Genomic DNA, 14,230 nt, shown 5'->3' with positions numbered 1-14,230 from the left:
GATTTTTTTAAGTTTTTGCTTTCATTTCTCTCTAATGTTGTGTAGGTAGCTTTCCCAGGTATTACCAGACATTTTCTGTAAATCTGAGGTTATTTTAAAATAAGGTACAAAACAATTAAGATAGTTGTAGTTATATTGTTATCTTCCATATATTTGCTAAGTGCCACATACACCCACAACTCTTTCTATCAGCACCACTGCACTCTTCACACTAGAACCAGGCTTCAGTTTAGGAGTCTGTTCCACGAGTACTGTCATATGGAAGCCTCAACAATCCTAGGAGGTGTCATTCCCATTTTGCAGCTCTTGAAACCAAGGCTCAGAAAGCAAAGTGGCTTGGTTAAGGTTGCCCAGATGCTCTTTCCCTTCTGCAAAGTAACATGAGAGGTCAGCTGGTGAAAGAAAAACTGTCTGCTTAACAAAAAATCATACACAAGCTGGTGATACTTTATTATACAGAGAAGTTGGCAAAGGATAGCTTCATTTCTGTCAAAGAATCTCCACCAAAAATTTCTAGTGATTCATGGGGTGATCCAGTTAACATAATAAAACAATAGCTGATATTTACTGAGTCCTTGCAATATTCCAGAGCTATTAAATGAGATGCAAATCCCACCATAAAAACTGGAATTTTCATTAGGACCCAGACTTAGAAAAGGCCGAGCTTCAAAGATTCAGACTTGCATAGACTGAGGACTCCCATTTCCAGAAGTTCAAAAACCTCCTTTCTTATCTAAATGAGAGAAAAGGAAAAAAAAAAAAAAAGAAAAGGTTAAGATCAAGAAAAGATGGTCTTGGTGAATAAATTCAACCAACTGGACTTCCTAGTATTTGTGTAGCTGTTATAGCCAGAATCAGGGGGGGTAAAAATCTTAACCTGTGTTTTATTCAGAATTGAAATATTTACTTAAGTAAAGGAAAAGGTACTTAATAAAACATCCATTTCATTAAAGGGCCCTTTTGTAACCATTCAAAATAAAATCTCATAAAAAAATCTTATACAGGGCGCCTGAGTGACTCAGTGGTTTGGGCTTCTGCCTTCAGCTCAGATCACGATCTCAGGGTCCTGGGATGGAGCCCCACATCGGGCTCTCTGTTCAGCAGAGAGCATGCTTCCTCCTCCCTCTGCCTACCTCTCTGCCTACTTGTGATCTCTCTGTCAAATAAATAAATAAAATCTTAAAAAAAAATCTTATACAAAGGTTTTCAGAATACCCAAAGTATGGTGAGATCGCACACATATTTCAATATAGAATAGCAGATAATGATGACATCAACATAATATAAATAACTGGGTGACAAGGTTTTTTCTTTGACACAATTCCTCCTTATCATTAAATTTAGAAAACTTTGAGTGGATTACTCAGATTTCACATTATAACTGAAATAATCAGATACAGACTTAACTTCCTAATATCAAATTTGCGAACTGGTTTTAAAAAACCAGTCACAGGGTGCCTGGGTGGCTCAGTGGGTTAAAGCCTCTGCCTTCAGCTCAGGTCATGATCTCAGGGTCCTGGGATTGAGCCCCGCATTGGGCTCTCTGCTCAGCAGGGAGTCTGTTTCTCCCCACCTCTCTCTGCCTGCCTCTCTGCCTACTTGTGATCTCTGTCTGTTAAATAAATAAATAAAATCTTAAAAAAAAAAAAAATTAACATTAAAATAAAAAACCAGTCAGTTCAGGGCATAGGTGTGTGTGTGTGCGTGTGCGCACGCATATTTGTGTATGTGTGTAGGAAACTGAAAAAATTGTCTTTTAACCTGTACAGATGTCTGAAGTAACTCACTGATCAATCATAATCAGGTTGGTCATTCTGGGGATATAGTTTTAAGTGATAAGTTAATTTATGCAGTATGTTTGGAGGATTAGTTCCAAATCTCTTTGATAGTTGCTGCCATGATTAATTAGGTTGGTGACTGGCAGCCATTTTTATTATTGGATAAATCTTTTTCTCTCTCCAACAGATGCCTTTTTTTTTTTTTAAAAGACTTTATTTATTTGATAGACAGAGATCACAAGTAGGCAAGAGGCAGGCAGAGAGAGAAGAGGGGAAAGCAGGCTCCCTGCCAAGCAGAGAGCCCAATGAGGCACTTGATCCCAGGATCCTGGGATCATGACCTGAGCAGAAGGCAAAGGCTTAACCCACTGAGCCGCCCAGGTGCCTCTGTAACAGATACTTCTAAACATGGGGCTAGATTGAAAAATTGTCCCATGATACACAGTAGGTGGGAAATCAATTTTTCACATTTTGATGATAATGGATTACTTTTATTTATTTATTTTTAAGATTTTATTTATTTATTTGACAGAGAGAGAGAGATCACAAGTAGGCAGAGAAGCAGGTAGAGAGAGAGAGGGGGAAGCAGGCTCCCCACTGAGCAGAGAGCCCGATGTGGGCCTTGATCCCAGGATCAAGACCTGAGCTGAAGGCAGAGGCTTTAACCCACTGGGCCACCCAGATGCCCCTGGATTACTTTTATAACATAGAATGAGCTAATGCTGTGGACACAAAGGCACTTAATCAGTTTTAATACACTGAGCCATCAAAATAATTTCCCCACTAAAACAAAAACAAAATAGCACTCTATATTAAGTGAGTTTTGGGGCATGGGAGATGCAGGCCAGGAGGCAAGTTTGTGCCTCTACTCCCTCACACATTTTTAAGGATGAAAAACAAAGATGACTATGTCTCTCTAAAGCAAAACACACAAAAATGTGCCAAGTCCTCCAGATCTTCCTGTTTCTCAAAGGTACAATATAGATGTGGTCCCCAGTGGGGCAGAGACCCCTGGTCATATAAAGAAGAAACAAAGCCGATTCCTATAAAACAAAGGGAAAGGACACAGTTAGGTCTAAGCAGGTGAGATAGACTCTGTAATTGCAGTTACTTCAGAGTTAAAAGATAGGAATCATTTCAATGGCCAGAATGTGCTCGCTCCCCATGTCAAAGATTTTATTACTGTGTCTGAACTCAAGTTCAAGTTGAAGAAAAAAAGATTAAAAACAATTGCTGGTTACACAGTACCTCGGGAATGTCCATCATTCTCCTCAACTTCTGATCTCTCCAGTTCCAGTCAAAAACGAGAAACTTTAAGGGGTTCAAATTAAGGCCACCTGAAAGAAACATAGAGAGAGTTGCTACAGCAAAGACCTCATGACATAAGCTTATTCAAATGACTTTTTAGTCTCCTGGTTGCTTTTTGCCTCATTTGCTGTCCTCTCCCCCAGCAACTAATTTCTGCTCACTGAAGGAGACGGCCCTTGCTGATGGAAAACAAATGCATCACTCTGAGATTGCTTTCCTTACAATCTTATCACTGATTCTGAGGGAAGCAGAGAAGCTGCTAAGCTTGTCGATTGCTCAAGTGCTGGCAAAGAAACAATCCCAAACCTCCATTTCAGGAAGCCCCAGAGGGTGAAGACTCATTCCTGACAGGAATTTGGTAAGATGGATCCTGCAGCCTGGGTAGTGGCCCTTCAGAGGAGTTGAGTTCAATGCAGTGTGAATGACTGTGAGGAAGCGAATGGACAGAAGGATGAGGGTGGGGTTCAGGTGTTAATTTTAGACAGAAAAGGAAGTAAATATGAATAGACTTTATTCAAAGTCTGTGATCATTTGAGAAGACTAGTAAACCACTTAAGGACTCCATTTCTACTATCTTCCTCTGTATCTAGAGATAATTACAGAATGAGGGCTGGAGGAGACCTTAGAGTCTGTCCCTCAGAGGTCTCAGAGTTTGGCACAGTTTTTCCCACTCCTCATGTTCTTTCCATTGCCCCAAGCTGTTTCATGTTACATGTGGAAACATAACTGAAGCCTTCCTTTATTCTGCAGCGCTTCCCCCTCAACTTTTCTCTGTGATTATTTCAATATTTCCCCTTCTGCCCAAAAGACTTTTCTTCTTATAATTCCTCTTACTTATTTAAATATTTTTTTTTATTTACTTATTTGAGAGAGCGAGAAAGAGAGCGAGAACACACAGGGACCTGAGTGGTGGGGAAGGGCACAGGCAGAGAGAGACTCTCCGGCAGTCTCTGCACTGAGTGTTCCCTGACCTGTGTCAGTCCTATGACCCTGAGATCATGACCTGAGCTGAAATTAAAAATTGGATGCTTAACTGACTGAGTCATCCAGGTGCCCCCATAATGCCTCTTATTTAAAATTCTCTCTGTGGGGTGCTCAGTGGAGACTGAGTCTGGGATCAAGCCCCATATCAGGCTCCCTGCTCAGTGGGGAATCAGCTTCTTCCTCTGCCCTCCACCCCACTCTCTTGCTTTCTCTTACTCTCTCTCTCTCTCTCTCAAATAAACAAACAAAATCTTAAAAAAAAAATTCTCTCTGCAAAATTAAAAATGATAACTTGAGGGGTGCCTGGGTGGCTCAGTGGGTTAAAGCCTCTGCCTTTGGCTCAGGTCATGATCCCAGGTCCTGGGATCGAGCCCCACATCGGGCTCTCTGCTCAGCAGGGAGCCTGCTTCCTCCTCTCTCTCTGCCTGCTTCTCTTGTGATCCCTGTCTGTCAAATAAATAAATAAAATCTTAAAAAAAAAAAAAGATAACTTGAGAAGGACAATGGATTGATAGTCTTCCCTTAAAAATAACTTACTATTAGTGGGAGAACACACAGATACAGCCTTTCAGGAAGGCACTTGAGCATTATATAATTGGAGCTTTAAAATGCTTACTATTTGGGGCGCCTGGGTGGTTCAGTGGGTTAAAGCCTCTGCCTTCAGCTCCAGTCATGATCCCAGGGTCCTGGGACGAGCCCTACATCGAGCCCTACACAAGCCCTACATCAGGCTCTCTGCTCAGTGGGGAGCCTGTTTCCTCCTCTCTCTGCCTGCTCACTACTTGTGATCTCTGTCAAATAAATAAATAAAATCTTTAAAATAAAATAAAATAAAATGCTTACTAGTTGCTAAAATAATTTTCTTTCTATGACAAATCTCAGTAAATACATAAGAAACATAAATAGGGCGCCTGGGTGGCCTAGTGGGTTAAAGCCTCTGCCTTCAGTTCAGGTCATGATCCCGGGGTCCTGGGATCCAGTCCCATATCAGGCTCTCTGCTCAGCGGGGAGCCTCCTTCCCCTGCTCTCTCTGCTTGCCTCTCTGCCTACTTGTGATCTCTGTCTGTCAAATAAATAAATAAAATCTTAAAAAAAAAAAAAAAAGAAACATAAATATAGTTAGTGGAGCACCAGGCTGGCTCAATCGGTAGAGTATATAACTCTTAATCTTAGGGTTGTAAGGTCGAGCCCTACACTAGGTCTAGAGATTACTTTAGAATCAAAAATCTTAAAAAAAAAAACAACAAAAAACTTAAATATAGTACTTGCAAAGATTATCATTGCAGTATTATTTATAATAGCAAAAAATTAGAAATAATCCAGGTATCCTACCATTTTATATATATATATATATATATATATATATATATATATACACACACACACACACACACGGGATAAATATCCAAAATATATAAAAAACTTCTGCAAATCAGTGGCCAAAAAAACCAAACAATCTGATTTAAAAATAGACAGAGGAAATGAATATAGTTATTTTTGCAATGAAGACATCCAAATGGCCAACAGGTACATGAAAAGATGCTCAGCATCACTAATCATCAGGGAAATGTAATTTAAAACCACAATGAAATATTACATCACACCTGCTAGGATAACTATTACCAAAAAAACCCCCACAAGAAATAATATGTGCTGAAGAGGATGTGGAGAAAAGGGACCTATTGTGTACTGTTGGTAAGAATGTAAATTGGTGTAGCCACTATGGAAAACAGTATGGAGGAACTCTCAAGAAATGGAAAATAGAATTACCATATGATCCAGCAATTCCACTTCTGGGATTATACCCAAAGGAAGTAAACTCACTATCTCAAAAAGATATATGTACCCCTGTTACTGCAGCATTATTTATAACAGCCAAGACATGGAAGCAGCCCTCAGTGTCCATCAACAAAAGAATGAAAAAAGAAAAGGTTACACACACACACACACACGCGCGCACGCACACACACACACACACACACACACACACACAATATTGTTCAGTCATAAAAGAGAAGGAAATCTTGTCATTTGTGATAATAGGGATGAATCTTGGGGGCATTATGCTAAATGAAATCAGTCAAACAGTCATGCAAATATTGCATGATTTCACTTAAATGTAGAATCTAAAAAACCTAACTCATAGATACAGAGAACACATTGGTGGTTGTCAAAGGTGGGGGGGGGTGGTTTGGGGAAAATGGGAGAAGGTGTCAAAAGGTAAAAACTTCTAGTAGTAAGGTAAATAAGTTCTGGAGATGTAATGTGCAGCACAGTGAGTGTAGTTGATACTGTACTGTACATATGAAAGGTGCTAAGAGAATAGATCTTAAGAATTCTTGTCACAAGAAAAAAAATTGTAACTGTTTGAGGTGATTGATGTTAACTAAATTTATAGTGGTAATCATTTTACTATATATGTATAAAGTCATATTGTACATACTGGAATAATACAAGTTTATATGTCAATTATGTCTCACTAAAACTGTTATGTAGAATATTATGTAGAATATTATGCAGCCATTAAAAACAAAAAAATTAAAACTATTTCATGGCAAAGAAAATCCTCATAAGATATTTTAAGTGGAGGGGTGCCTGGGTGACTCAGTTTGTTAAGTGTCTGCCTTCGGCTCAGGTCATGATCCCAGGGTCCTAGGATTGAACCCCACATCTGAGCAGGGAGCCTGCTTCTCCCTTTTCTTCTGCCACTCCCCCTGCCTATGCTCTCTTGTTCTCTCTCTGTCAAGTAAATAAAGTCTTAAAAAAAGAAAAAGAGTTGAAAAATGTAAGTGGAAAAGACAAGTTATAAAATTATTACATATTGTTTGATTTCCACTTATAAAAATATATAAATACATAGAAAAAAAGACTAAAGGAAATATATTCAATATTAACTCAAAGTGATTTATTTTCTTTTCTATACCTTTTTGCATTGTTGAAAAGCTCTTATTGTTAGAAAATCTCCTTCATTATTAAATTAAAACAATATACTTCTGTCTATAACTGTACAGACCCCAATGTCATGGGATATCTTTGGAAGTCTGGAAACTTTCCTTAATATATCAAATATATATAAACATCTTAAGTCATAAACAGCTACACAGAATGAGTTATGTGCCATCTGCTCAGCTTTGTTAGATTCCCAGTTTCTAGAGTGCTAGAACTGTTCTCCCCCCACCTTAAGATTTTTTTAAATTTATTTGAGGGAGAGAGACAGAGACAGAAGTATGAGTGGGGGAGGGAGGGGCAGAGGGAGAGGGAGAAGCAGACTCCTTGCTGAGCAGAAAAAAATCAACAGCTCCTTAAATGATTTTTCCACTTCTTAAATTTATTTAAGAATATAAGCTTTCACAGTGAGACCTCACAACTCTATGGAAATCAAATTTCAACAATACGTAGAGCTTTGTTTTCTCTCTTTTTAAATATGGAGAAGAATGACTCTTTTGCATGGGGCCTTGGTGACACACAAGAAACCACCTCGATTCGAGGGAGGGGTGAGGTGAATCTCTGGCGAAGAGCTGTGGGAGAAGCAGGGTTTACCCCTGGGCTCTCCTGCTGGCCAACCAAACTCTCCCAACTCTATGTCTCACAAATAGGCTATGCGCACCTCTCATCTGTTCCTTCACTTCAATGTCCTCCCATGTCCATAAGGCAAAAACTCAAACTTTTCAGCTTAGTGTTTAAGACCCTTCCTCCACACTGACTCTTTCCAACCGAATCACCAGCTATTAAAGTATGTGAAGTTTCCAACCAAGAAAGTTGGTTTCTTTAATAAAAATAAAAACTAACATTTGATTTCTTAGGGTGTGAAACTCAATGTGTCAAACTCTTTATTGGCATTTTATTATCATACCAATCCTTTGAGGAAGATATTACCACCACCCCTGTTACTGCCTCATGTCCTCAATCTCCATCTATGCACATTTATTTCTTCAAGGATCAGGAGCTCCTTGACGGGGAGAAGCTCTGGAACTAGAAGCCTAGACTGAGAAACTGTGGGAGAGCCACTTCACCCTTCAGAGCTTCAGGGTTTTCTAAGAAATAAAAATGCTAGCCTCCACGGGTGCCATGAATATTTAATGAGACACCTAAGAGTGTTTAGCGTAGACCAGTGCAAGTATGAACTAAAAAAAAAAATGTTTCCATTCCTTGTTTGGAGCTGCTAAGTTTGTTACGTCTTTGTAATTGCACAACCTTTTGTATATAATGGGTTCATTTAACCCTGGATGGCTTTCATCTGGAAAGAAACATAAGTATTTTAAGCTTTTATATTGAGTCATTACATTGATGAACCCATTTCTTTTATCTATCTATCTATCTATCTATGAATAGCTCCAGTCATAAGACAAAGTTCTATAACTATATTAAGTAAGTAATTTGGAAATGAGTATTGAAAAGAAATCTTCAATCAGTCTGGCAGGTAAAACAGGTAATAAGATCATCAGCAGATTAACAAGTTTTAGGCTATTCACTTTAAGAAAGCTAACAAATTATAAAAACCTACTGGTGGACGCCGTCTGGAATACTTTCTGGGTAAAGTACTAAAAGAGAAATGCACTTGGGAGAAATATTCTAGAATACTTATATTTCATCCATAGAAACTGCATTTTTGTTTCAACATGTTTTATATGAAATCTTCAACTGAAATGGCAGTCTTGGGAACCAAGATTCAATTAATTAAGAGGGATATACTAACTCATCCAGCTCTACAAATTCTAGAGGTTGCAGATTGGTAGAATGAATTGTGGATCCACTAACCTGCTTAAAGCAACTGGAGTTTGAATATATTTAGGTGGGCACATGTACCACAGTTCCCCACAAGCCTTACTATTAATCCCTATTGCACTATACCTGCTGGCTAGATTTACTGACAAAAGACTGTTTCCAACTCCCGGATGAACACAGAAATCTGGTTTCACTGCATCACAAATGTGGTTTCCTAAACTCACATGGGTTAAAAGGGAAAGTCCCAGTTCTGAGTAAGCATATCAGTGCCTCTCTTCATACCTTGTTTAACGAGTTCTTTAATTCTCCCCGGTGTTCCTACGCCCAGGTGCACCACACGCTTCTCCAGCAACTTTACCTGCTCTTGGACCTATTTATTTCAAGATGAAGGAGATGAAAGGCAAGAAGAGTCATTAGAAAGGGCAATCATAGGCAAAAGCTAAAGAAGTAAAAAAGCAAATAGGACTACTCTTGTTTAGTCCCAACTTCCAGTGCAAAGAAGGTTAATTAACATCAAGATAGAAAAGCATCACTCTCTAAAACTGGCAAATCTTCAGAGAACCCAGGCGTCAAACCTCAGCTTCTGTGCAGGAATCTTGGAGCATAGAGGAGTAGCGACTTTTGTTGGGGGAGGTGGGCATGCAAAGGCAGGGGATGTAAAGAACACAACAGTTGTTAAGTATATTATATAAGAAGGCACCAAAGAAAACACCTGCTAAGGAGTTAAGAGAAAGCTAGGAGCAGCCCTTAAGGATAACTTACAATACCCATCAGGAACCATAGGCCCTTACTTACCTTAATGTGTTTTGCAAATAATTTCATAACTTTGCTGTCTCCTCTAAATGCTGTCATTGACCTAATTTAAAAAAAAAAAAAGATTAATGCCTAAGAAAACTTACTCATTGCCGGCCACGTTGACTACTTAAGTATTTTGTCTTGCCTTAAAGAGAATATATGTGTTTAAGTGTGTAACTATGAGCATATGCATGTGTAAATATACACAGATACAAAACACTGAGATTTTCAGGTTGGCCCATGGATGGAAGGAAAGTGAGGGATCCTTTTATTCAGGCATATATCTGGGTTGGCTTCTACTTTTCATACACAAGGTTAACTTTACTTAGGTTTCCTTGATAACTGAAACTTATGGATCTACCCTTCATTTGTAATATAGAATTTCCATATTTCAGGTACCTGGCAGAGAACTTATTTTTAAATTCTGCAGTATAGTTCTCATACAAAATTTGGTTGCAAGAAGTATCTTGGAGCAGTGATGTCAGCCTATGCTCTGTGGAGCCCAAAGGCATCTACAAAAGTTTGTATGTGACTGCCACGGGTGGGTTGCTGGGAATGAGCTGACAGGGAGGAGAAGGCTTATGTCCTGCAATCAGAGGAATCCCCCACTTTTATCTACTTAGCAGAGAGAGCTTTTCTGCAAAATTTTATGTGTTAATGCTCCTGGCATCAACAGGTATAAAAGACCAATCAATCCTTTAGTTGCTGTTTGGGAATAGAACTAACATGGGAATATGCTTGGAAATATTATTGTTTTATATATATATTATTATGTTTTGAGAAATGTAGGAATATATGAATTTGCAAGATAGTAAAGAATAGGTGTTCTTATAAAAGTTAGAATTATTCACCATTAGTTTTTATGAATAGGGCTTGTTGTGCGAGCTCAGAAATCTCTTTTTGCAAATCACCTAACCTTGAAGTAGATCATAATATTACCAAAGACACAGAACACAGAATTGGTAAATGAAGTGTGACAACACAGGGCTTTTATGCCCTTCAGAATGGTATTTATGTACAGTAAAAGCCCAAATCAATGTGACAGCTTGTTTTTAAGAGGCCATCTCCAGGCCAACCCCTTTGCCATTAATGTTTGAATCTGAAATGAACTCCGTGGTTGTAGTTTTTAAAACACTGAAAAGTCAATGTGAACTACTATGACTTCAGAACCAGAAAGTATAGCTGCCCAGAAACAGATGGAGTCTTGAAGATCAATTGTGTTTGAAGCAGAAATAGTTGCAAGAAGCACTTTTATTTTACTGAGAGTCGGTGTGATACAATTTAATGTGTGTGCCTCGCGGGGAAAGGAGAGTTTGAAGAACTTAACCACTTTTATAAATTTGTATAAAGCAGATTAGTTCATTTAGAAAAATACATGCAAGTAACTATTGAAAGTCTACATTTGCACCTTAATTTATTTTCTCCAGGACCTGAACTTTCCTTTGTTTTGTCTCCTGTCAAAGCCGGTGCAAAGCCTGGCCCTGGAATAGGGCTAGTTCCAGTAAATCCCAATTTACTCTGATGGCCCTTCTCTGAAAAATCAATGTTAACACTGATCCTGTGGAAGCCTTTTTGTTTTTTCTACAAAAACTACAGTAAATGAAAAGGTATGTGAAAGCACCTAGTAAAGCACTGACAAATTATCTTTAAAACATAATTTTTATATTTAAAATCGGTCCATTTGGAATTTACTTTGGTATGAGAAGTGAGATAGGGATCCAACTTTACTTTTCCAGATGGCTACCCAGTTGTTCCAACACCATTTATTAAATAATCCATCTTTCCCGTCTGCTTTGTCACTTTTGCCATATGCTCCGTTTTCACATGCATATAGGCCTATTTCTGAACTTCCAATTCTGTTCTACCGGTCTGATCTGTCATGCGTATGCCAGTTCCATACTGTTTGAATTAGGGAGACTTGGTAACATATCTATTGGTAATCTGGTAGATACTATAGGTATAGTATCCACTCACTAATGTTCTTCCTCAGAATTTCCCCAGGTATTTTTCTTCTGTATTTCCTCTTATGAACTTAGAACTATAGCTTATCTTTAACTTTTGAACTTAGCTTATTGAGTTAGAAAACCAGTTCTACCGGAGTTTCACTGGGAATCTGTGAAATTTATAGATTATTCTAGGTAAAACAGGCATCTTTGTAACAGTGACTTTTTTTTAAATTAAAGATTTTATTTATTTGACACACACAGAGAACGAGCAAGTATAAGGAGGGACAGCGGCAGAGGGAGAGAGAGAAGTAGAAGCTGAGCAGGGAGCCCAATGAAGGACTCAATCCTAGGACTCTGGGATCATTACCTGAGCCAAAGGCAGATGCTTAACCAACTGAGCCACCCAGGCATCCCTACACTGATTCTTCCTATTTAGCAATATTGTATGCCTTTTTGTTTAAGATCTTTTGAGTTGTGGGGCACCTGGGAGGCTCAGCGGGTTAAGCTTCTGACTCTTGATTTCAGCTCAGGTCACCATCTCAGGGTGGTGAAATGGAGCCCCACATCAGGCTCTGTGCTGGGCATGGAGTCTGCTTAAGATTCTCTCTCTTCTTCTCCCTCTGCCTCTCTCTGCCCCCACCACCTCTTAAAAAAAGATCTGAGTTGCTTATGTAATATTTTCTTTATATAGATTTTGGTAGGTTTATTACTTGGTAGTCTATTTTTTCTTGTTATTATTTTAAATTAGATCTTTTCTTCCATTATTTTTTCCGACTCATCATTGCTTATATTATTTCCTTGCTTTTATTCTTGGCCTCTAGAGTGGCAGAACATGTGTTCTCCACACAAAAGCCAAAGTGATCCTTTAGATTGATTATTCAGATCATGTAACTCTTCTGCTCAAAATCTTCCAATAGCATTATATCTCAGGACCTTTTATATTTTCTGTCCACTCTGTCTGGAATGTTCTTCTTCTAGATATCTACATGGCATTCTCCTTCACTTTGTTTATATCTCTGCTCAAATGTCATTCTCCTTAGAAAAGCTTACTGTGACAACCCTTTTAAAAGTAGCCCTCCAACCCCATCCTTCCTTTTGCCATGCTTTATTTTTTCTTATATAATTTAACATTACCTGACATCATATTGTGTATTTATTTGTTTATTGTCTGTCTCCCTCACCAGAAGGTAAGTTCCATGAAAGAAGGGATTCTGTCTATTTTGTTCATTGTTACATTTCCAACATATAGAACACATCAACTTGACACATCTCAGTTACTCAGAAAACATTCATGAAATGAATAGGTGAGGTATCTAACCTAATGAGCTCCAAGGCCCGGACAGCAGAGCTGCAGATGATCAACATCAGGACTGATTTCTTCTCATTATGGTTTTTCCGAAGTTTTACCCACTTAGGGCAGACTGGGAAAAAAAAAAAAAAGTAAGAAAAACATTACTCTAAATATTGTAAAATAGGGCCCCTATTTATTTTAGCCCCCTGAGTATTCTCCAATTACTCTTTGTTAGTGTTTAATTAGGTATTGTCCAGATTCTATTCTCTGATTATTCAAGATATTAGATTAAAATGAAAGATCATTAACTTATATCATAGAACACATAATATGCCAAGTAGCTAAATGTGACTAGTTTTAGGACCAAGTAAAAAAAAGTTTGGAATAATACATTTTTGATAATTTATGTTTGATGCTTAATGGCAAAGACTAAATAGAAAAAGAACTCAGATTCAATAATGTTAAATTTTAAGGAAACACTCAACACAAGATAAAAATGGAAATGACATTAAAATAATAGCAAGCATATATTAAATATGACACTGTTTAGTTCTCATAACCCACTAAGGTTGATTCTACTATAACCTACATTTACACCTGCTGAATTTGAGGTGCAGAAAGGTTTAAAAACTCAAGTTGAGTGCCATCAGAACTACTTTTCAAACTACTAGTTTGAAAAAAGAATGTTAAATCTCTATATCTAAACGATTTCATTATCAGTCACAATAGATGACTACCTAATATGAATAATCTGGCTATTACTGGCAAACACAATAAATATCGAAAAGATGAAATTAGGTTGTGTGATAGCCATGGTCTGAGTTATGAGCATATGAAAATAAGAATTTCAGGAAATAAGAATTTCAGAACTTTACAGCCAGAATAAAGATCACATGTCCAACTTCCTTATCTTCCAGGTAACAAAGTCAAGTCCTGGAAGAGTACTCAGTGACTTGCCCCTGGTCAAATAGTGAGAGACTTAGAACTAGAATGATAATTAATCTCTGGATTCCTACACCAATACTTCTAATATATTATAAACCAAAAATGAGATGAAAACTCATTCTCAAAGACAGGGCAAAACAAGAATAAACTTAAATAAACAGAAATTGATATCAAGATGTACCTTAAGAAAAACCTCCATTTCAAATCCATTTGAGGTGGATAGTTTTGCTTTTAAATGTAGTTTCAAAAGTTGTTATTCTAACTAGATGGATCTTATGTTTTAATGGAGTAATAACAACTTGGTGAATAACTTAAAAGAAAACCATAGGTTACTTACTTTCTTTTAGGTATGATGAGAGACTATGAGTCAAATCATTGGCCTTGAGGAAACAGGAGTCTAGAATATGACAAACATGCTTTGTAGAGGATTTTGCAAACATACACATGATCAAAACAGA

The 14,230-nt window shown here is 37.9% G+C and overlaps 1 protein-coding gene across 4 annotated transcripts in view; it reads right to left on the bottom strand.

Annotated features, from left to right (window-relative positions):
- Positions 1-426: 426 nt before the first annotated feature.
- Positions 427-14,230, bottom strand: part of CMSS1 (cms1 ribosomal small subunit homolog) — a 389,957-nt gene continuing 376,153 nt past the window's right edge. For 3 of the 4 annotated variants that reach the window (XM_044251209.1, XM_044251211.1, XM_044251213.1), the window contains 6 exons: positions 14,110-14,169; positions 12,855-12,957; positions 9,591-9,651; positions 9,078-9,165; positions 3,027-3,115; positions 427-733 (listed from right to left, as the gene is read on the bottom strand). In XM_044251209.1, coding sequence (XP_044107144.1) covers positions 650-733; positions 3,027-3,115; positions 9,078-9,165; positions 9,591-9,651; positions 12,855-12,957; positions 14,110-14,169 — 485 coding nt within the window. In that variant the 3' untranslated portion in view covers positions 427-649. The remainder of the gene's footprint in view (positions 734-3,026; positions 3,116-9,077; positions 9,166-9,590; positions 9,652-12,854; positions 12,958-14,109; positions 14,170-14,230) is intronic. The other variant, XM_044251210.1, reaches the window with a different exon arrangement.

This window comes from Neovison vison, chromosome 6 (assembly GCF_020171115.1).
Source record: "Neovison vison isolate M4711 chromosome 6, ASM_NN_V1, whole genome shotgun sequence".
Taxonomy (NCBI): Eukaryota; Metazoa; Chordata; class Mammalia; order Carnivora; family Mustelidae; genus Neogale; species Neogale vison.
Note: the sequence above shows the minus strand (reverse complement) of the source record. Positions and strands in the feature narration are given on the sequence as shown.